Source organism: Apus apus, chromosome 1 (genome assembly GCF_020740795.1).
Source record: "Apus apus isolate bApuApu2 chromosome 1, bApuApu2.pri.cur, whole genome shotgun sequence".
In the NCBI taxonomy this organism is placed as follows: domain Eukaryota; kingdom Metazoa; phylum Chordata; class Aves; order Apodiformes; family Apodidae; genus Apus; species Apus apus.
The window spans coordinates 132,332,275-132,355,203 of record NC_067282.1 but is presented as its reverse complement, the minus strand read 5'-3'; the positions used below and the strand labels follow the sequence as shown (position 1 = coordinate 132,355,203).

At 37.1% G+C, this 22,929-nt stretch overlaps 1 protein-coding gene across 4 annotated transcripts in view; it reads left to right on the top strand.

Moving 5' to 3' along the window:
* The window catches only part of ARFGAP3 (ADP ribosylation factor GTPase activating protein 3), a 33,858-nt gene extending 14,231 nt beyond the window's left edge, over nt 1-19,627 (top strand). For 2 of the 4 annotated variants that reach the window (XM_051628749.1, XM_051628992.1), the window contains exons 8-16: nt 638-684; nt 2,851-2,996; nt 6,451-6,594; nt 8,144-8,260; nt 11,711-11,848; nt 12,558-12,681; nt 13,696-13,786; nt 17,754-17,875; nt 18,558-19,627. In XM_051628749.1, coding sequence (XP_051484709.1) covers nt 638-684; nt 2,851-2,996; nt 6,451-6,594; nt 8,144-8,260; nt 11,711-11,848; nt 12,558-12,681; nt 13,696-13,786; nt 17,754-17,875; nt 18,558-18,575 — 947 coding nt within the window. In that variant the 3' untranslated portion in view covers nt 18,576-19,627. The remainder of the gene's footprint in view (nt 1-637; nt 685-2,850; nt 2,997-6,450; nt 6,595-8,143; nt 8,261-11,710; nt 11,849-12,557; nt 12,682-13,695; nt 13,787-17,753; nt 17,876-18,557) is intronic. The other 2 variants (XM_051628837.1, XM_051628916.1) reach the window with 2 other exon arrangements.
* The last annotated feature ends 3,302 nt before the right edge of the window (nt 19,628-22,929 follow it).

Here is a 22,929-nt window from a genome sequence, read left to right as displayed (position 1 = left end):
ATGCAGAGCAGAATGTAGGTTCATCTCTGTGTTTTCAAGATTTAATGCAAAGCATTAAGGCTGAAAATTTCAAACTTGATGTGTAAAGCTAGACTCCCAGTACTGTATTTAGACAATTGAGCAAAGCTGTTAAAGCCAGTGATAGAGTATGTTCTGACCTCTGATAATTCTTGTGATTTTGTTTATGATGATTCAGGTATATTTTACCTGTATCATTGATGGATTTAAACACAGGAGACACCTTTCTATCCAGGAAACAATTAATCTTGGAAATGGTACAGAATCAGGTGACCCTCTAGTCTGATTGATAATAGCAAGCCCCATATTCTTTTTCTGTTTACTAGCAGGTATTTACAACTGAAAATTGAGCTGTGATGTTATTCATGTCATGTGTTTGCAAGAGGTACAATATCCTCAGTTAGGGGCAATTTCCCACATTAACTTGGAGATATTCACAGCTCTGTTTCCTGTAACTGTCAGTTTAGCATCTCAGTCTCTTTGTGTAGGAACAGTAACACTTCAAGGCATTCAAATAAATGCCCTGAACTATTTTGAGGCTGATATTCTGGAAATTATCCTTTGCAATTCTGGAAAGCATGGATTCGTATGTTAAGTAATGTACATTTAATCTTTGCAGAGAACACCACCTTCATAAAAAAGAAGCCAAATCAAGCTAAGAAGGGGGTAAGTATATATAAATGTATATTTTAACTGTATTACAGATCTATGGAAATATGTAGGTTGCAATATGGAGATTTGTCATGTAAGTTAGTACTAAGCAGTAATTGGTAAACAATTTATGAAAATAAAATTGAAATTAAAACCATTTCTATATCAAAACAGCCAATGCTCTGGTTGAAAATAGACTGTTAAGATGAACTTGCTGAACAGGTTACTGTTATTACGTAGTAAAGTGCTTCAGATCTGTGGGTTGTTTTCTTACCTCAGATAAATTCTGTTTGTGTGTATATATCTCACAACTGTCTTCCACATGTATACCTGAGTGTTGTGTTCTTTGTGCTGTCTGAACCTGAACAGCAGGTGATATTTTTTAAAAAATTAGTAAAATAAAAATGTCGAAGCATATATTGATGTCAGGGTCTGTATTCAAGGTCTCTTTTGTTCTTTTCACAACCCCTGTCCCTACAACTTCACTGATGCCCTGTAACCTTTCTTCTCACACACTGATACTGGGTTGTGGGCCTTCTTCGGCCTTTCACCTAAGTTAGCTGGCACTGACATATTTTTGTAGCAAATTCTGGAAACATTGGGAGTTCCAGCAGCACTTTTGAGTGGCTAAATACGCATGTGTGATGTAATCAGTCAATACAAGCTGAGTTTGAGACATTAAGATCTCTATTTCTGGAGCAGTCCTGATCTACCACACTGCATACGGTATTTGGTTGTATTTATAGAGAATTTGCAGCTATGGGTTATCAACTCAAGATAACATCAAGATAGTTTACAAACTTGTTTCTGGATGGGGTCTTAGCACTTTCTTAGGCATCTGGTCTCTGTAAAGAAGGCATGAGGAGCATTGAGTATAGTTTCAGGAACCTAAAAACTGTGTAAGACAGCACTAGGGAACTCAAGTTAGCTAGGAAAAGCGAGGTTTTGAATGTGTGATTCTTGAGACCCAAGAAGATAGCCCTAATATTAGGCTATTAGGGTGACAATGTGTTACAAGGAATCGCTTTTACTAAGTCTTGAGCTATCATATGGCAAAAGATTTTTGAAGGTTTACTAGAGCAGATGAATTTAGATTGAAACTTTTTCTTTCTTGCTGCCACTAGAGGGCCGTAGCATGCAAGAGGAGTTTCTTCTTTTAAGTGGTACATTCAGGTATTTTTCCTTACAGTGAGAATAAAATTGGGTTCACAGATGCACGTACTGTTTATGAACTGTAATGTCAGAGCCTAAAATTGTATGTTAGTCGGCCAGAGCTTCTACATGAAGACTTTAAAGCATTAAAAGGCTAAGATAAATATATTGTGAAAATTAATATTGCTGAGGTGAATTAAACACACGAGAGACTTAAGAACAGCAGTTTGAGTGCTGTGCCACTGTCTGAATCAGCCTAAGTGTATCTATTTATATTTGTAATATTGTTTTTTAAAAAATCTTTCATAATCAGAATGAAAGAATATGTATCCCTGTATTGAAGTCATAAGAACTAGAAATAGAGTTATTTTAAAAGAGTGTAAAACTAGAACTTCTCAAGTGATGTGTTTATCTAAAAAAAGTTTACAATGCTTTGTCACATGCAAAGGCTAATCATGCATAAGTATATGGAAAACTTGCATATTGCTCCCCTACCATAAATCAGTAAATACTTATGCAAATGTTTGTTAAAATATTAATAAATCAGTGCTTAATCTTAAGATAACACACTACCACTGGCAAGCAAGAACTAATGCAAGAATCTTTGCCACTTCTAAATGTACATTGTGAATTAAGTGAATGAGCACCAAATGGTTCCATTGCAAGAAATTTTATTACATTATCCCTATGCAACAAAATAATTATCAAGAAACTAAAGTTGTGCTATATATTGTAATATTTTTGAACGTGCAGACCTCCAAACAATTAAAACTAGAATAGTTTCATCACCCTGTGATGGGTGACTGCTGAGCTAACTAAATTTGTAAGGGTTAGTAGAAGCAGCATGTAGAGGGTCAGAAAATGGGGGAAAAAAATAATTGTGCTCCAAGTTTTCATTGTTGTTTGCATATATCCCCAAACTGAGTGTAGTATTTGCTGTTCATTTCAAAGTTGACTATTGAGTCAGTTGAGGTGGTTGTCTCAGTTATAATGTTGGGGCTTTTCTTTTTTGTTTTTCAATAAATCAAGCTTGGTGCCAAAAAAGGTGGTTTGGGAGCACAAAAAGTGAGCATCCAAAGCTTTAATGAGATTCAAAAACAAGCACAAGCTGTAGATAAAATGAAGGAACAAGACAATCTTCATAGCAGTAAGAAAACTGAGAAGGAAGAGCCGCTGTAAGTATGAATTTATATATATACAATGGTAAACCATGAATCCTAATTTCGTGTTAATGAAGTAATTGTCAACATTTTAAATGCTACCAGAGATTAACTCATGCAAATAAAACTTCAGTTTTTGCTGAAAAAAAACAACCCAAAAGTGAATGAGGTGAGCTAAACAGTATTTCTCTTGTTGCCCTTTGTTTTTTTGCCATTAACTAGGTATGTGTTTCTACAGTTAATCTACTGTATTTACTGTAGAAATAGCCCTATGCTATCTTTAAAATTAACCTCTGTTATTTAACACAGAAAATAAGGAGACATTCTACCGATACATATGAATAAAACATGAAATAAATCTAAATCTAAAATATGTTAAATATAAATATTACCACAGAATACTCTTGCCTCTTCCACTTTCATTACCCCATGCTAGTTACCTATTTTATTTTGGTGTAGTGAATTGAATGCTATTTAAAACAGTCTTTCTAAGACCGTGGGGAACATAAATAAAGCTGAATATTTTTGTACTTACTGGGTAAGAATTTCTATGCTGAAGGCAGGGGGTAGTTTATGGCTAGAATTGTTTGCTTAAGTTTCAGCCGCTTTATTCTGCAGCTGCCTTCATTTTCACCAAAATTTGAATTTTTTTGTCTGAGGCCCTGAAACTGTTAGTGCATCTTAATAAATAGTGAGTCCTAAAGCACAGAAGTTCTTTATTCCTTCCTCTACATTTATCTGCTACATGTTTTTAATTTTTTATATTTTATTTGTTGTAATCAAAATTAGACTATTACAAAGTTGGTTAGTGTAGACTTCTACTATTGTAAATCTTAACATACTCTCTTAAGTGCTGAGATGTCTAATTTTTATAACCCATTGAGAAATTTTCTGAATTAAATCGTAGTTCAATGATCACTTGAAGCTCATGGTACCAAGCTCTACACTCTGTAATCCCCCTGCTCCTTTTGCTCACTTTTATGTATCCTCTGCAGAAATGCAAGTATTGTGTACATCTAAAATTTTAATCACAAGGGCTTAATTTTTCCTGATGTATATTTACCACAAAGTCATGTTTCTCTGTCTTTGCCAAAAACTACCAGTAGAACAACTCAGGGATCAGACTGCTAAATAACTAGTAAAATTATTATTTGAAATTATTTAAATTTTTTTTAATGATACTATCTTTAATGATATAATTCAATTTGGAAGAAACTCCCAAGAAGTGCTTCATTTTTTATTTCAGTTTGTGGATCCAGTCTCAGTAGAAGCAAAATAACTGTATTTCCCTTGAGATGAACTTTTTGGACTTTTTACCTCTAGATGGCACTAGGTACCAAAATTAAAGAAGGATGAACACTTAAAATGCGTTTGCTCCCACCTAGTTTGTATAACGGTTTTAATTATAAAAGCTTGAGTAATGAGGTTTAGTAAATTCTGTCAATATGGCTTTGTTACATGGTGGGAATGGACATGATGCTTTTGTAGTCTAGTACTTTGAAGGAGAAAGAGTCCTGAGACTGAAAATGGGATTTTATAATTGGTACACAGTTTCCTTTTGTTTCTGTGGTGCACTGGCAAGAGAACAGATAACTGGAGTGACTTTAAAAAAAATAATCAGTATCCCTATTTGTTCTAATGAACAGCAAATAAGATTTTTGATGTTCTTAAAGCAGATTTACTAAGAAAGGCTGTTAGTCTTTCTACTTAAAGTACTAGGCAGATTTTTTCAGTAGCGTTTTCCAAGCATTTTGAATTTTTGAGAACATTTTCCATTTTCTGTATGAGTTGGTCCTAAACTGTAAGAATTTATTTAAAACCACGCTGAACGTACTCTGTGCTTTGAAGATGTATTTTTCTGATTTTATTGGTTTCAAAAGTCGTTCCACAAATGCATCCTATTTGTATCTGACTTTTATGAGCATCTATACGTAAGATGCAGTGATTTTGTAGTTCTGGCTTCTCTGAAAACCCCAATCAAGGGATATGTAATCATGACAAGATCAACATGGCTCCCCTCCTTTTTGAAATGCCTCATCAGTAGAGGAGTGATGTCCCATTCCCTGTAGCAGGCTGGCATCTACATCCCTTGTCTGTGAAGGAAGAAGACCAGAGGTGGTGCCCTTTGCATTCAAACAGGCTCAGCCATGCAGCTCTTGTCTTGCAGGAGGTACACTAACCAGCAGGGCATCTTTGCCCCTAACTTTGGTAGGGATATCTTGTACTCTTGGTTAAAGTTAAACCAATATGCATGGAACCAGAAAAAAATCAAGCTGGAAAGAGCCTGTTTCAATGATCAAATGGTTAGGAGGCATGCTGAGAGAAGTTACTCCTTGGTCAAAAACTTGTTTTCTTTTAATTCAGACTTGTTTCCATTTCATTCCTGCTTCTGCACAAAATGGATGGAAAGTTAAAAAGGCTTTCATACTTAAATACTTCATTTCTGCTCACAGCAAGATGTCTACCAGCAGCACCCTAATTCTCATTTACCTTTCTTCTGATAATGTTCATTTGTACTTTATGCCAGTCACAACTTATTGATTAAAATACAGCTGCATTGGTCACTAAAATTACAATTTGTATCCCTTTTAACCTAACAAATTAAATTTGAGCAGTGTTTCTGCAAGTCTGTAATCAAGATTAAAAAACCTCTGTCTCTGCTATACTGGTAATACTGGAAAGTAGTTAAGATTGTTTTGAGGTATGGGAAGGTTAATAGCATCTCATAAAGACAGTTTACTGTATCTGAACTGTAAGGATTCTTCAGATGACAAAATGTGTTGCCAGCTGTGCAGAAAATGCTCAGTTTTGGATGTGTCAGAGTTTCTCTAATACAGAATATATTCAATTTTGGGAGTACAAAGACTCTCCCCTCCCCTGAGAGGCCAGTATCCTGAGACCACTTTTTTGTGCACAGGAAAGGGCAGCATCTATAAAGAGGTGTGATCTACCTCTAGCACTTGTCTTGAGAGTGAGTGTATATATAGCGAGAGTTAAAACCACTAGGAGCATGAAGGGGGGTGGAGGGAGGGAGACATATCAGGGCCAAGCTGTGCATTAGGGGAAAACATTACTAATACTGTATCATGAATGCCACAGTACCATAGTCTGTCAGGCTGAGATAATTTTGGCAGTTATGTGGTACCGCATAGAATAAGGGCGGTGGAAAAAAGACTTGTTCAGGTTCACGTAGTGGTGGTGCAAAATTGTGTGCTGAACTTTAGCAGTAGTGTGTTTCACGTTCGTTTTGAAAAAGACTACCAGCTCACATGCAGACTGGGGTACTTTTTAGACAGTCTGCTCCACTGGCTTCCTCTCATCCTTATAGTTGGCATTGAATCTGATTGCGAATGGAAATTTTCAGTAAACACAGAACATACAAAATACAGTGCTACAGTATATATTGTTAATGATCTACCTATATTATTGGGTTGGGTGTTCAGTTTAGTGTTTCACAGTTGTATGTTAGCTGTATGTTTTGTCCTAGCGTATCCTCTTTACGGCTGGCCTACAGAGATCTTGATATTAAAATGAAAGAAGAGAAGTTAAATCTATCTGGTAAGAAGAAAGATGAGTTGGAGAGACTTGGCATAGGATTTGGGAGCAGCAGAAGGTATGTCAAGTTTTATAAACTGTATTTAAACTACTTTGTGACTTTATGCAGTTATCCTTCATTTTACTTAGGAAGTGAAAAAAAGATACTAAGGTGTTTTATAGGAACTTAAACAATATAATAAATTAATCTAGTATTTTTCAAGAGGAAGGAGCAGGATTGCTTCTGATGGATTTAAGTTCTAACCTGCCAGACAGGTATTAACCTAAATTGTTGGATGTCTGTAGGGTGTTTGACACCATTAGCTAACTGTAAGAAAGGTAGTTGGGTTAGTTTCAGGGCATGGTACTGTTGTGGTTTGTGCCTAACACTCAGCCCTGTGGCCTCACTCAAATTCCATCCCCCTCACACACACCCTGGGGTGGGGAGGACAAACCTAACTAGAAGCTCATGGGTTGAGACAAAGGACAAGGAGGGTTCTTCACCGATTAAGGTCCTGGGCAAAACAGACTCAACTTGGGGAAAAAATAATAATTTAATTTCACACTCATCACACACACCCAGGACACAGACACACACAGAGCAGGGCTTGCATATGTTGCCCCACCCCTCCCTTCTTCCCAGGCCCAAATCCCCTTGTTCCCGGTTTCTCTCCCTCCTTCCCCCCAGCGGCACGGGGGGACAGGAGATGGGGTTTAGAGTCACTTCACAGGCTGGTGGTTCCTGCTGCTCCTTCCTCCTCAGGAAGAAGGATTCCTTACAGTCCTGCCCTGCTTCCCCACGGGGTCCCTCCCATGGCAGAGAGTCCTCCACCAACCTCTCCTTCATGAGTCCTTCCCACGAGGTCGGGAGCTGCTCCAGCCTGGGCTTCCCACAGAGTCAGGGGCTGCTTTGGGAACAAAGTCCCCTGGCTCTGGGGTCTTCCACTGCTGCATCATCAGAGTCCACTGGCAGCAAATCCACTGGCCAAGTTCACCCCTCCTGGCACCTTCAGGGAATGTTGCACCACATTCCTCCATGGATGCAGGGGGACAGCTGCCATCTCGCCATGGGTTGCAGGGAAACTTCTGCTTGGGCACCTTCTTCCCCTTCGTCCTCACCAGCCACAGGCACTGCTCTCCTCCACCAGCACAGCTCTTCCTCCAGCTGCTCCCTCTGCTCAGTTCTCAGAACTCTCATCTCAGTTCTTTCGAATGTTAATCACTGAGGCCCATCTATTGTCCCTCTGATGGCTCCTTGGCGGGTTTTGGAGCAGGGGGAGCTTCTCTGCTCTTACCAAAGCCACCCCTCTGGCCCTTCACCCACCAGCAAAAAACCACCAACCCAGACCAGCACAGGTACCAACTTTAATCTGTCTTTTTCAAGCCAAAACTCTAAAAATGTAATATTGCTGTGTTTTCCAGCTCTTGGAATTGTGTGTATGCTCAGAAATCTTATTACTACTTCAGAGTACTACAGTTGAGTTTTCCAGGGCTCCTTTCTTCTTAAATGTTGGTATAGCTTGGCCTTTATCAGCGAGCTTCAGAAACTAGATTTGAGCTTTCTTTTCTTTCTTTTTAGGATGTGAGCTTTGTAATATTTTTACGTTCTTATTTTCTTCTATCCCCAGTGGCATTTCTCACTCAGTCACCTCAGATATGCAAACAATAGAGCAGGAAACACCTGCAGTTGCAAAGCCGAAGAAGAAGTATACTGATGATCTGGAAGACTCATACTTCTCTTCAAGGTAATGTATAAGCTTTTTGTTTTCAGTGAGGGTAGAAGTATACACAAAGCACTTATTTAAACACACAGAATATGTTTGGAACTTAAGAGCAAAGCAAGACAATTGGACATGTCTACACACCTATCATAGTTTCCGGGAACATCTAAGTTGTGAAGTAGTTGACCTTTTGTATTTATAGAGGAAGAGTTTCTTTTTCTCTACTCTCACTTGCCATATAAGCTTTTATTTGCTGTATACCGAATCCAGTGAATTTTTTGGCAGAATGATCTGTGGTTGTGATTTGTTTATTTGTTTTCTTATTGTCTTAAACTTTCAATTGAAAGTCGAACAACTATTGAAGTCTGATACTAGATACACTACAGTTGCATCAGTCTTTTAACTGGCCTTATGCCAAATGCAAAAACTTAAATTTTTTTGAGGTTTTGTGTGTTTGATGTATAGTGTAGATGTCTACAGTCTTATTTGATAAAAAGTCTTATTATAAAAGTAATGTATTTGAACATAAAACGTAGGCAAAAAACACCTGACAAATTTTTGTCAGATTATAAATGCAGTGCAAATTATAAAATACTGCTTTTGGGAGGGAGAAGAAAAATAATTAGTCCTACAGCACTAGCTGCAAAGAAACAGCTGTTACTGGACTGATAGATAAAATCAGGTATTGCTTTTATAAACTGCCTTTATTGGATTGGTGTCACAGAAACATGAAGAATTGTACCTAATTACTTGTAGACAGGGAAATACAAACACACAGGCTTCGGTGTCATTACTTTGTAGTGTAATCACTAGGGGCAGAAATGCAAATGTGGTACCAAGTAAACTGGCAGCAGTCTTGTAAAATACGTGTCATTTCAGTGCTTCTCTGTTCCTTGAAAAGAACTGTTACTGTTCTCAAATGATTCATAAGCCTACTAGCAGACAAAGGATAAATTATGGAAGAGGCTTTTTAATGTGTTTTGGTTCAATAATTAGAAGATAAATTGTAACCTAGCTGTTCCCAGCTCTTGTTCTTTTAGCTGTAGCAGTAGCAGAATCTAATTGGAGTTGGTAATCAAATTCATCCTCTTTAAAGAAAGTATAAAGTCAGATTGTTGGACTTGGTAAGGCTTGTAAGATGGTTATTATCCTTTGTCCCAAGCTTTGACTTTGAAATAATTTTAATAGCATCTTATTATATGGCCAAAAGCAGAATAATCATGCTGGATATTTGAGTGCTGATAAGTATCTGTCAATTAAGCAAGCTAGAAGTCTAAAGGTTTAGATATATAATTGGAGTCTCTGAAAATCCATGGATTTTTATTTTTCTTTTTGTTACAATTAATAAAATCTTTATTAATATAATGATGTAAAATTTTATTTTCTATTATATGCAATTTTTCTTTCTACTTCCATCCCTCTCTGCACTCCCCTGAATACTGAAGAACTATTTTGCAAGGCTATGAAAATCTGGGAGGGAAGGATGGAGAAAGTCAATCACTATTCAAGTCAGCCCTTGTAGCCCCTGCTCTCTCCTGTGGTTTTAATGGTCACTGTGAGATTGGATAGCTTCATATAAATATAAGCACCTTGTTTGTTATTACACATCCATATGGAATTTTTTTAAAGGTTGCTGTGGCTTCTTCATTAGATGGGCAGGAATAACAGCATTGCTTCCTTGCAGGTTGTGATCTGTGCTTCTAGTCTGCAACTGTAAGAACATATTACGTAGAAACTGAGATGTCAGGCCAAATGAAAATTACCCCAGTTGTAGGAAAGCCTTGCCATATTTCTAAGATGATGTAAGGGAGAGAGGCAGTTGAATGAAGAAATTTGGAACACTTCCTGGTGTTGTACCACTGATGTCTGGGAGTTTCTGCCTTCCCTCGATTTATTTTATGTGGGCTATTGCACTGAAAGCAACCAAAGCTCCCAGGAACAGTGAAAGACTGAACTGGTGTAGTGATGTGCCCCATACAGTTCATTCTGTGATTTTTCCTTTCTTTTCAACTTGTATCTATGACTCTTCCTTTCGATTTTCCATCTGAATCCAAAAGATGGAACGGGCAAAAAGCCTTATTTATTGGGAAAAAATACCTTCAAGAATCTGCTGAGTGTAGTATCCACTATGTGGGGTGAGTGAGATTGCAAAGATGAAGATTGCATTGCAGTGAGTCAGTTTCACTCAGAGCACTAAATGTTCTTTCCTTTGTGAGGAGAGCTTTTTGTAGAAGTTTATTTCAGATCTATCGCTGATATTTTCCATGTATAGTGGTGGGAGACTTGGCTGCTGAAGGTGTCACATGTCTTATAAATGGCAAAAACAATTGTCCAGACTATTCATAACACAAACATGGAGAATATATTTTATTTTTTTTAAGGAGTGCTTTTCACAAAACACAGTTGCAGACTTTAATATCCCATACTTGTTTTACTGAACAGTTCCATTCTGCTAGCCTCCTGTCATCTTGATCATCTTCCTATCCTGGTCATAACCAAGCTTTAAGAAAGCTTATTTAACCACATCTTTGGCATTTTAATAGGTGTTGATTTTGGTGGGGTTTTTTGAGTATTTTTCGTGTATGTTTAGATACATCTACATAATCAAAGCATAAAAGGTAAAGATTGTGTACCACCAGAATTGACAAACATGCTTAATTTTTTCCCCTCTTCATTCTGTTTTTGTTTTCCCTACAGTTTTGATATGCAAGAGAAGATTGTCTTATTCAAGCCTCACTTTTAAGAAATATGTTCTTTAGCATATTTTTAATAAAACATGTTACAAAACCCAGAGGTACTTAATATTTGTATTTTAAAAAAGGTACAGAATCAGACAGAAGTGCTTTCCTTACTGTTCTGAACTGTGTTTTTTGATGCCCCAGAAAATGGGAGCAGATTCCCTGCTTGCATAGCTTACAGACTAACTCTTACAGCAGTGTGAGATTAGCCACCATCAGCCCCTTTGTTAAGAAATTTTGCCCTGTGTGGAACCACAGCACAATCATATTCCATGGGTTACTTAGGTGCTCTTGGATCTCTGGGGTGTTTGAAGTTCCTTGAAAGTTGTGGTGGCCTTTCATAGTTGGTGTGTTAGCCTGGAGTGTCAAGAGCACCAGGCCTTTCTGAGCAGACTGTTTTGCAGGGTGCTCTTGCTCACAGGTCTACCCTGCTCTTAAACCAGCCGGGTATCTTGGCAATGTTCTTCCCAATGTTTTACCTGACACTAAAGATGATGTCATACTTGGAAGTAATGAGAACTTTGCTGCTTTTCAGTCCAATACATGTGTTGAAACCCAAAATCTATTGGATTTAACTGTACAAAGCTTCTAAGCAATATTATAACATCCAGATTATTCACTGACAGCTATCACTGTGATGAACACTTGCTTGCTAGTGAACACTTATAGCAGTATTTATTTAACAATATAAGGTTCCCACTTTTCCAAAACTTACATTTTTCTTTATTTGTTTTAGGTACTATGATTCTTCAGATTTGAGGAGCAGCACTTTCTCTAAATGGGATGACAATTCAGATTCTTTCTGGAAGAAAGAAAATAATAGTAGAGATACTGATCTAATGTTAACTTCAAAAAGTACAGGATTTTCAGACAGGTATACCAGGAAAGCCTAACTGATTTTTGCACAGAAAGCCAAAGCTTGTTAATATGATTTGAATCCTGGTCATAATAGTGATATTTTTTTTCAGTCTAGAAATTGAGCATAGCTTTCATCAGCAATTGACTGAATTTCTTTTGTGAGCTGAATTTCCTGTTTTCATTTTAAGCACTTTTCTACTTTGCTCAGTGCTGTGCAGTGTATTTACTGGAGGTAATTTTCAAAGTGTTTCAGTGAAAACAAAAGTAGACAAAAGATGTGGAGAGAAACTCAAATATTTGCACTGTTCTGACAGCATACTTGCTTTACTTGCTTTGTTTATTGCCTAGTGAACCAAAGAGAACCCAGTTACCAAATGAGTGAAGCTGTGCAGGGTGCTCAGCTTTCAAGATGAAGGTATTGAAGATACTTGCAAACAGCAGGCTTTTGTGTGCTTAGTTGGTGTTTTCTCTTTCTGTTCTTACTTAAATCTGTATTTTTCATTTACTTGAAATGCATTCATTAAAATGCAGTTTGTGCACTAAAGTACAACTTCTTTTTCTTAACACAAGCATGTTACATGTCCACTGAAGAGTGAACCAGTAATGCGTATTACAAAAATAGGGGTTTGTGTCCATAACACTATTACTTCCTTGGTTTATTTATTGCATTTTGCCTTGATGGATGTAAAAGTGATGCTCACTAACCCAGTTTGTTTTTCTTTTAGGCCTGCATCTCGTCGTAAGCCTGATTATGAACCACCTTTAAACACAGATGAAGCCCAAAAAAAATTTGGCAATGTAAAAGCCATTTCATCAGACATGTTCTTTGGGAGGCAAGATCAGGCTGATGTAAGTAGAAAGCAATGATAAATGTTTTTGAATGTTAGAATATTCTTTTCCTATAAAAAAGAGAAGAAAATTAAGAGCCAAAATTGGTAGAATTAGTAAGCTTATAGAATTATGTCCATTTGAATATTTTTTTGATAGAAATCTACAAGTCTCTGGTAACTCTGATAATTCAGTATTTAATTTTAAGGAGTTGCAGCTGAAAGTAAATCCTTACCTCAAACATCATTCTTCTCTGATAGAAGTTGTAGACTACAATTCCCAAGTCTTTATTTTTGAAAGAATCAGCCTGGTGCTGGGTAAAGCCTCACTTCCTGTGTTCCAAACACCCCAACTGATGTCAGCAAACAGCTGTTAAAACTGCTGCCCCCCTGTATTTGTTGCATGGAAATAGTATTACTATTGTAAGGTTAACTAAGCAGATAAATTGTTCAATAAATGACATGTAATGTAATAAGCCTAGAAATATAAACAGAGATGAGTAATATGTGTTAGATTTGAGGGATCATTTTTTTAAAATCAATTTTAAAGGAAAAATTAACAATGTAAAGAGTAATACAAAAATATAGTAATAAATGTATTACCATTCCCAGGGAACTCAGAAAAAGCATCATGTGATTAGAAGGGTTAACATGGTGATAACTGCAGTGCTTTTTACTTATCTTACCCAACCACTCAATTTCATGTTCTTTAGTTGTTTTTCAGTAATTTTAGGGTAGATAACACATTGAGTAGGCTTCTTGGTGTTGCAATGGTAAATGTCACCCTCTACTCAACTCAGAAATGAGTTGAGGTGATGACAAACTCAAAACCATGTAAGGGAAACCTCTGAAGTGGGAACAACTTTCAGATGGTCAACTTCAGCTGGATTTGTATGTTCTAAAACTGAATCTATAGTCTCATGAATTATCTGATATGACCTCAGAAGATGACAGCATACTGTTATAATAATACATATATATATGTATGTTAATATATGTTATATTATATAACTTTTTCTTCTTAATTGTTTTCCAGTATGAAGCAAGGGCTCGACTAGAAAGACTTTCTGGGAGCTCTTCTATAAGTTCAGCTGACCTATTTGAAGATCAGAGAAGACAATCAACAGGTACATATTGAACAGAGTGAGAAACTGTATGGTGTGGTGAATAATTCCTGTACTCTGCTTCTAGTCACACTGTGAGCTAGCTGTGTTATTTGCAAGAAATGTGCAAAGTTCAGTATGCACTGGTAGGTCAAACAAGCATAACAGGTGTAGTAATTTAAAAAAATATTTTCTTAAATTTCCAGTTCTGTATTTCCAGTTCAGTAAGTTCAATATTTTATACTGTTGTTTTTTTTTAAATGTGGTTTGTTGCAAGTAATAGACTAACTATATTGTAAAAATTTTGTCAAAGGAAAATTTTAATATTTTGCTATAAAAACAAATGAAGTAACACCTAAATTGACTATCAGGTAGTGTTTTTTATAAGTTACCCTAAGTAACTTGTATATTTATATACATGAAAATAACTGCCATAATGATGTTGAATCTAAGAAGACTCTCTAACAAAATGTTAGTGGCCTTGAAATTCCTGTGTTATCTGTTGCAGGGCATATCCATTCATCAGGATATCTGCTTCTAACATTGGTCTTCCCAAAATATTAAGGAAGCTTTTCAGTTGGTTTGTTTGTATAAAAGATTTGTTGGAACACCTTACACTAGACAGCATAGCTCATAAAATTAGAAAGGAAGAAGTATTAGATGATCTCAAAAGTAGCCCCTTAGGCTACTGAAAATGTCTCATGTCTTCTTTCCAGCATCCTTTTTGTATAGTTCAATAATGTGAAATAGAAAAGGTAGGAAATATTGGAACATTTTATTGACTTGATCAGTTGGGTTTAGTTCCTTAACTTGTGAAGAAATGGGAAAAAATAAAACTATTGAAGAACTTGAAATCTGTTAGTAAAGCTGTAAATAGGCTGGAAAGGCAAACAGTATGTAGCATCTGATTTTACTTTGGAAAAGTTGGAGGAAAAAAACAAACATGTGACTGGGTTATTTTGTTCCCCTGGAGGCAAGTTTTGAATACACTGGCTAGCAGAGGAAGAGCTGTTACCACTTACTTAAGCTGGATTTTAGTCCAGTAAGAAAAAAAATTAAAATTGAGGGCAGGAGACATAAAGCAGAAATTGCAGTAACTTCCTTTAGCTGCTTGAAAGAGAATTTGGAACGTGGTGTCATACTTGTCCTTAAAAAAGATGTGGAGCATAGGCAAAGAAATTGTTTCTTTCTGAATTTGTAACCAATATTTTCAATAATACCTGGGAATGTGATAACAAGTATTACTTTGTTATCTGTCTATTGTGGAACTTTCTTCATCCTTTTTCTTTCAATTTTCCTGCATATAAATTATTTTATGATGGAATTAATATATGTGGAATTAATATATGTGGAATATTATTTACATAGGAATGAACTAGGAAAAGGTAAATGTAAGTTAAAGATGGGGCAGATTGTGTGATGTTACATATGTATGCACACACCAATACACACACACACACGTAATATAAATGTGCTTTCCTGTGTCCTCGTGAGAAAATTCTCACCGTATTCTGGGTAAGGGTACTTACAGGCAATTCTAAAACATTTACTACATGTACATGGATTGCGTGCACACGACTATTCTCATCACTGACCACTTAGAAGGGTTCTTGGGACTTGAGGGGGAATTTACTGTGAGAGTGACAGAGCACTGGAACAGGCTGCCCAGAGAGGCTGTGGAGTCTCCTTCTCTGGAGACATTCAAAACCCGCCTGGACACGTTCCTTTGTGATGTGCTCTAGGTGACCCTGCTCTGGCAGGGGGGTTGGACTAGTTGATCTTTCAAGGTCCCTTCCAACCCCTAGGATTCTGTGATTCTGTGAATCCAGAGATTCCTCATAATGGGGTGAAAAATACCTGCCTATGACTCAAGGTTAATTACTCTCTGTGTCTGGCATGTGACACAACAGTAAATTTAAAGTTATATTACAAAGACTGAAATTCTGCTAAATGTTGTGGGTTGTTAACTGCTTGAAAATAATAGTGAGGAAAAAATACATTGGGAATTATTAGTTTCTATATTATAAATCACACTATATTTGATCTACAGAATCTTCCTTTCCTGCATGTTTCTCTGTTACACCCCCTAGCCGAAAGACTATCTTTTGTTAGAGGCCCTTACATTTTGCTGCACTTGATAGCTTGTCTGGTCTTGAATTAATGCCAAAACCATCATTAGTTGCATAAAATAAAGGTAATGAGGAGACTGAAGGCTGGCAACAAAAGTGCTGCTGAAATTCTGGGGTCCTTGCCAGAATAAAATGTCCTTTGGAGCTAGAGTTGTTTTTATCAGCATTGCTGAGATTTTAGGGTAGAACAGTTTTGGGATGCTTGCTTTTGTACAGAATGCTGTAGGAACTATCTACCAAAAACACAGGGCTGCAAGAAAACACTTTTACTTTGCACTGTTTCAGACCTGTTGCTTATGAAAAATGGAATGTCAGGTGGCCAACTTGTAGGTGCTGATTTTGAAAGAAATCTCAAGAAAAGAAGTTGCTTTCCTGTCTCATTTGTGAGAAATTTTTCAGAAAACATACCCAACCAGAAAAACATGAGAAAATTCATGTGGCTGAGAAGTGGTTAGTGATTTTCTCAGGTTATTTATAACTGCAAATTTTATTTTTGTGACTCTATGACATTAGTAACATAAAATGCTGAAGCATTTGGTAAGTGGAACCGATCATAAGGAAGCAAAAAATTACAGCTCAGAAACAGGGCTGTCTCAATGACAGTGAATTTTTGAAAATAATCTGTAAGTGTGCCCATGCATTGTAGAAACGGTTCTATAGAATGGAGTGGGAAGCTCTGTGACTATGCAATCCACCACTAGAAGCAGCTACTTAGCTTAGAAATCAGATTATCTACAGTAATGTCTTTTGCAGACTGCTCATGAGGCAGGTGCCTTTAATTTCCCATGGAAAGAAGAGCTGCAAGTTCTCTCTCTTCCTCATCAACTGCTGTTCAAAAATAAAAAAAGTGGAAAAGAAAGGGCTGGCAGTGCTAGCAGTGCCCTACACAGAGCTGCTTTCAAGAGGAGTTAGAGCTGTGCAGGTTGTGGAGTCTGCAGCTGGATGAGTTTGTTTGAGGTTCCGTAACTGCTCACAAGTCACCACTTGTGTCCTGACTGGTCATGACTAGCAGTTGGCTACGTGTCTAAATTCAGGCTAAAAATGGCAGTCTCTGTTTTGAAAACAGTGTGGTTTGGGATGCTTCCTCTCAGGAGCTTCATTTATTCCTGAGATCATGGTTTTGTGATGTTTTAGTGCCATTTGTGCCTTTTACAGGACCAGGTATTTAATCTTAAGGCATCCCAGTAATTCTTTTTGCAAATGAGTGGGTTTAACTGTTAGCATGTTAATACTTATCACGCACTGAGTTGTGAAACATCTTTGATTTTTGTTATCTGTAGGCCTATACTTTTCATAATAGCAGTAGAACTAACGCTTACTGGCTTGAATATATTTGCTTTAAGGAATGCTTGGTTGCCAGCTTTGTTTTGGAATCTTAGAACTTGCTAACTTACCTTTATTATAATTTCCTTAGAATTTTCCAAGCCTCAGATGCAGTAATGCAAAATCTGTGTGTGTATACAGCGTGCAAGACATAGCTATGCATGCACACAAATATGGTTCATCACTTCAGCCACCACTGAAGTGCATTAATCTTTAAATTGTAAGGTAATAGCAGCTTTAGTATTAAGCTTTATTAGCATTTTAGGATACAAGACAAATAACATTGCAGCAGATGGAGAGTGCAGAATAAATCATACGTTATCCAAACATTAATTGCTCAGCTGGGAATACAAAGTGTAGAAGATGACACTCTTGGTGGAATTACAAACAACTGGAAAAAGTTAAAAGGAAGATGCATTTTAAGAAATTTCAAATCTATGCCTAGTGTTTTTTACAGTATTGTACTTCGAGGGAGGAAAAAAAGGCTACTTTTAATATAATATTCTGCTTTCTTCTGTATGTATGTGTTCTCATTTTAGGAAGCTACAACATTACAAATGTCTTGCCTTCAGCTCCCGATATAGCTCAGTTTAAACAAGGAGTGAAATCAGTGGCTGGAAAACTTTCTGTACTTGCTAATGGGGTCATGACATCTATACAGGTTAGTAAAAATATGACAATATATTAACCACCAGTTAAAGTTTTTTTGCAAGGGTTTAGTATTATGGATCCTGATATTGAATCACCTTTAGGGAGAAAAGAATGAATTTAGTTTTGAACTTTGTAGACCTCTCCTGGTAAACAGTAGATCTCTATCTTTTAAAAAATAGATCTGTAGCTGATAGCTCAACTTTTTTGCCTTTTCCCTTATGAAGTTTATTTCTTTTTTTACAATTAAAACAAAAATTCCACTATGGAAGTTATTTGCTGTCACTTTATTTTTAAAGTAATAATACTTCATAACTTAGAATAGAATAGATTATTTGAAAGGGACCTGCAGCGATCATCTAGCCCAGCTCTTGTATTGGCTCTTTAATTGACTTGACAGCACTACCTCTGATCCATGTTTGTGCACAAAATTAAGACATCCTGGTCTCAACAGTGTAAAGCTTTGTGCTCCAGTGGGTTTGCATTTCCTATATGAGGTCAGCAGGAGCTTATGGGTCTTTGAAAATCAGGCTAGTTAACCTGGAGTTTAACTGTAAACTCCAGTTCTTGGAGGCACTGGTCAATTTTCTTTAAGTCTTTAAAAACTAAACTAATATTTATTTTAACAAAGTGAGTAAAAGGAATTTCTTTCAGTGGAAAACATACTCATGTCTGTCTTTTTTTTACTTTTCTAGGATCGATATGGTTCATAACATCTTTTGTATCGACATAATTAAGTACACTAAAGAAGGATTTCTCTTCAGATACACAAGTAATCACGCTGCTGATTCAAAATGAAGGTTGCCTTAAGACTGTTGATGTTTTCACTTGTTCCAGCATATTCCCTTGTGCAGCTTTCTGGCTCAGCCTCCTCTGCCTGCCATTTCATCTTTACAGAGCAGAAATCTTGTTACATTGCGTATGTTGTTTTATTCCCCTTCCTTTACAGTCTTGTATTTCTTAGTGACCTTAATGTTAGATGTTGGAAGCTTTATTTTATTACTGGTTTTGGCTGTGAGGCAGGAAAGAGAAAGTGTACGTTGGAAATGAGGTTTTCTAACAGAAACCTCAGTGCAGCTGCATCCCTTACTCACTAGACTTAACTTGTCTTGACTGTCTTACCAGCTCTGGAGAAGAAAATGTAAATGAAGCATATGCTGAGGTGGTATTTAGTGGACTGTAGCAAAATACAGAATTAAGTTAAACCCGCACTTATCAGAAAGTAGAAGCTCTTGCAGTCATAAATTGATGTGCATTAAAATGATGGGGCATTAGTGTTTTAAAACAATATTCCTGCTAGAAAATTGTATGCTTAGATGTGAGGTATGGAGAATTCAAGACACGTGGTTTATTGAATATACTGGATTTCATCTTCTGATGGGAACCATCTATTTATTCCTAGTTTTGAGAGTTACAAAAAATTGCAATATAGAACCCTTAAGTGCTTTTTAAAAATCTGCATTGTGTACAAATTGAAAAAAAATATATAAAAGGCCTAATAGAGTAGTTAATGAAATACTTGTTAAAAATTGTTAAAACAATCTTAGTTTTTTAAATTATGAAATATTGAATTAGGAAATAGTGGGGCTGTGTTTTAGACAGTCTAGAATTTATTACTGATGACATTCTATATAAAAAATTATTATGACTTAAAGAAAAAAAACCTCACAACCAAGATTGAGCTCAAGGTAATTCTGTTCTCTAACTTTGTTTCTTAATTCAAATTTGTAACCTGCTGATACCTAATAAAAACAATTGATACAAACTCATTTTTTAATTAAATTTCTATGTGCAGACACCAATATCCAGCTTTCTGAATCATGCCATCTGTACTCTGTCTATGCAATGGTCTGGTAAAATTAGCCTTTCATTTCAGTCAGTGAAACTAGCTTTCTTGTTAAATAGATATAGTGATTTAGAAATCAAAACGCTAAGGCTGGGTAGAAAAAAAGCTACTGAGTTGGAATACTTTGTTGAAATGCAGTTAACAGTGTAGCTGTGTTTTTTTAATGTCTTGCTGTATCTTAAATTCTCAGTTCTGGTAGCTTTCTCTTGTGGCTGTTGCATTTAGACGTATTAATCCAAAAAGGATAATTTGTTCTGCATAACTGTAGAGCTTTAGAGTGAAAGATTTGCTTTGTTTTCTTCTTTTCCCAGCCTATAAAGATTATTTTGCTAGTATAATAAGAAAATGTACAGGTCATGGCTTGCTTTGGTTTTCTCTAATTACAGGTAACAATTCTTAGTTTTCAAACTAGTCTTTCACTTAAATGTACATGGTGGGAGTGAATTTATTACAAGTAATAAGTGGCCTGATTATGGAGTTGCAGTATAGTAACAGCATCTAGTGACTTGCAGAAGAGCTGCTCCTTCAATAACTAGGTTGCATAGTTAGACATTTGTGTATGGATGCAGTTGCTTAAATTAAGGCAGTGAAGTATAACAAAACGTAGCTCTGTCCTCTCGTGTGTCTTCTCAAATATGACAATGTGAGATCACCTATATCAGCTGCAACTATGAGAATGTTACTTCTAATTTTAGTGGTTTAAATTTTCTCATGGTTTCTACTATTTAAAACTATCAAAGGGAGTAAAGCCATGTGGTCTCCCACACAAAGCAGTATGATCTCATGGTTCTTTTTCAACTTCCATTTCTGTAAGACTTTTCCTTCCCTTTACATCGTAAGCGGCACTGCTTTCTTCTCAAGAAGATGTGAAAACAGAGAAGTATAGTCCTGTTGAAGCAGTCCAGAGAGCCTCGTGGCTGTTTGACATGGCTGTCAATCCTGTTTGCAAACTGTGCAAGAACAGCCTCTGGTTTGCAGGCCTCTAAGGGTGCACTTTCTTCAATGACCTCCCTGTTTTTAGTCAGAAAAGAGGGAAAGGAGCAATAGAGGACTTGGCTTCAGCTTCGTACTGAAGTCTGCAACACTTCCTCCTTCATTTGTAGCTTTGTATTTTGTGTGGTTAGTGTGACCTTTCTCTTCCTTCAGTTTCGTGTCATAGCTACAGAGAGTTCAAATTAGTTGCCTGCTTACAGACATCGGTTGCTGTTAGAAAAGTCTTAGCATACCTTGCCTGATAACTGGCTGTGACATTGGAAGGTGTGGGTCTCCTAGTAGTGCTGTGTCACCAAGGGCATATGAAAGTATCTGCAGGCAGTAACCTGGATTGGGGCCTGTATAGCTGCTGTACATTGAGCAATATGGGTATCTACTCCCCACCATTTGTACTGATGCTTCATATGTTTACAGCAAGGTAGGCTGGTATGGAAGAGCTGTGGCTTACCTTGGTGGATGGTGCAGGAAATAATTATGGTGTTGCTAGGCTGGTTTGAGATGACACACAGCAGGATTGTCCATAAGACAAGGTGCAGAAGAAGATTGGGATACACAGGAGGCAGATTTGGTGATGGGAACATACAGATGTTCCCATCCCAACACTATAGAATCCTATTGCATGAAGACAAAAGATTCTGCAGTCTGAAGTTTTGTAATAAAATTATTTCTTGGTTTGTAAACTAATGAGCCAGTCAATATAAGACAGCATTTTTATCTGGATTTGTAACCTGAGGTGGTTTCCTCTTAGTTTCTGTTACTGTAATGATTAAGGGGACAAAATCCTTGGAGAGATTAACACTGTGCAGTGTTTTGTGGATGTGAAGATTGCTTGCATAACACGTTGATCAGAAATTTATATGTATTCTAGAATTGAATTATACTGATGAACATGTTCCCACTCCATTACTTACCTCCACCCACTGCTCCAGAAGTTTGGCCTATAGATAGGGGAGGTGCTGACACAGTAATGTTGCTGACAGAAACTCCTTTGTCATGGTCTGTCAAGACCAGTTGTGTGACAAAACACCTGTCCATAGCAGGGAAAAATCTAGGACCTATTACTGAAAATGATAAAAGGAAGAGGAAAATGGAGATTGCCGGTGTTTCCTCAGAGAAGGAGTTAATTTGTTACCCAAACAAATGCATCCTCTGGACTCTGTGCAATCTCTGAGCAGTCGTTCCATCCAGAGACTGCCTGCACAGCTCACAGTGCTTGGGCATGAGATTTACACTTTTAGCTTGGCACAGAAATCCCTTTTAAAAGCTGATGTAGAGCTGATTTCTGAAGTATAAAGCCAGCCATTGAGGAGGCACCCGCTTCCTTTTCCAGTTTTCTCATTATATCGTTATGAATTTCTTCATTCCTTTCTGGTGGTGCATAATGTGCTCATAATGTCTCCTGTTTGTCTGACAGCTCTTTCCTCTTTGTATCAAAAGTACTTGATGAACAATTCATGACTAATGCAATTACAAATGTGAGTGATGCTGGGAGAACCAGGAGCATGAATAGGATGCTTTGAGGAGGCACAGGCAAAAGAAGCTTGAGCAATTGGAAGGGAATGGGCTGTATTGCATTTTGTAATGGGCTGGACTGACGTGTTTTCCAATCCATGTTTTCAGTATCTGAAAATTACTTATATTCTATAAAATACTAAATACCACCCTTTTCCATCTTGGATTCAAGAACATCAGACGATAAAAGAAATGCAAGGCTATAGGTGAATTTTCTAGCTAGCATCTTAACACCCATCATCCACCAAAGAGGAACGCATTTTTGGTACCTGATTGCTTGGTGTGAAATTACTGCCTTACTAAGAAAAGGCAGATGCTGCTGCTTGCATAGTAGTAATCTAATGATGGATTTAGCAGTGGTTTTTATTGGTACATGCCCTTTTCTTGCTCCCAGGCTGTGCTTTGTTACCTGCTTTCCTTGTCCTCCTGTTAGATGAGAACAAAGATTAGAATCAATTGGGTAAGAAAAACTGAACACAGCAGGACAGCTTCTGGGATTAATTTGGTTTGGGTGCTTTGATCAGTTGGCCAAAGTAGAGGGTGGTGAACGGAGGGCACAGCTGCTGGAGTGGGCTTTCCCAGCCAGATAAAATGAAGTCATGGCTGTGTTCAGCCAGAGCTTTCCCAGTGTTTGGGGTGTGAACACTTTCACAAAGAGAGTGAAGGTAATTGCAACAACCTGGCTTCAGCCTCAGGCTGAAGCTTCAGCTCATCGA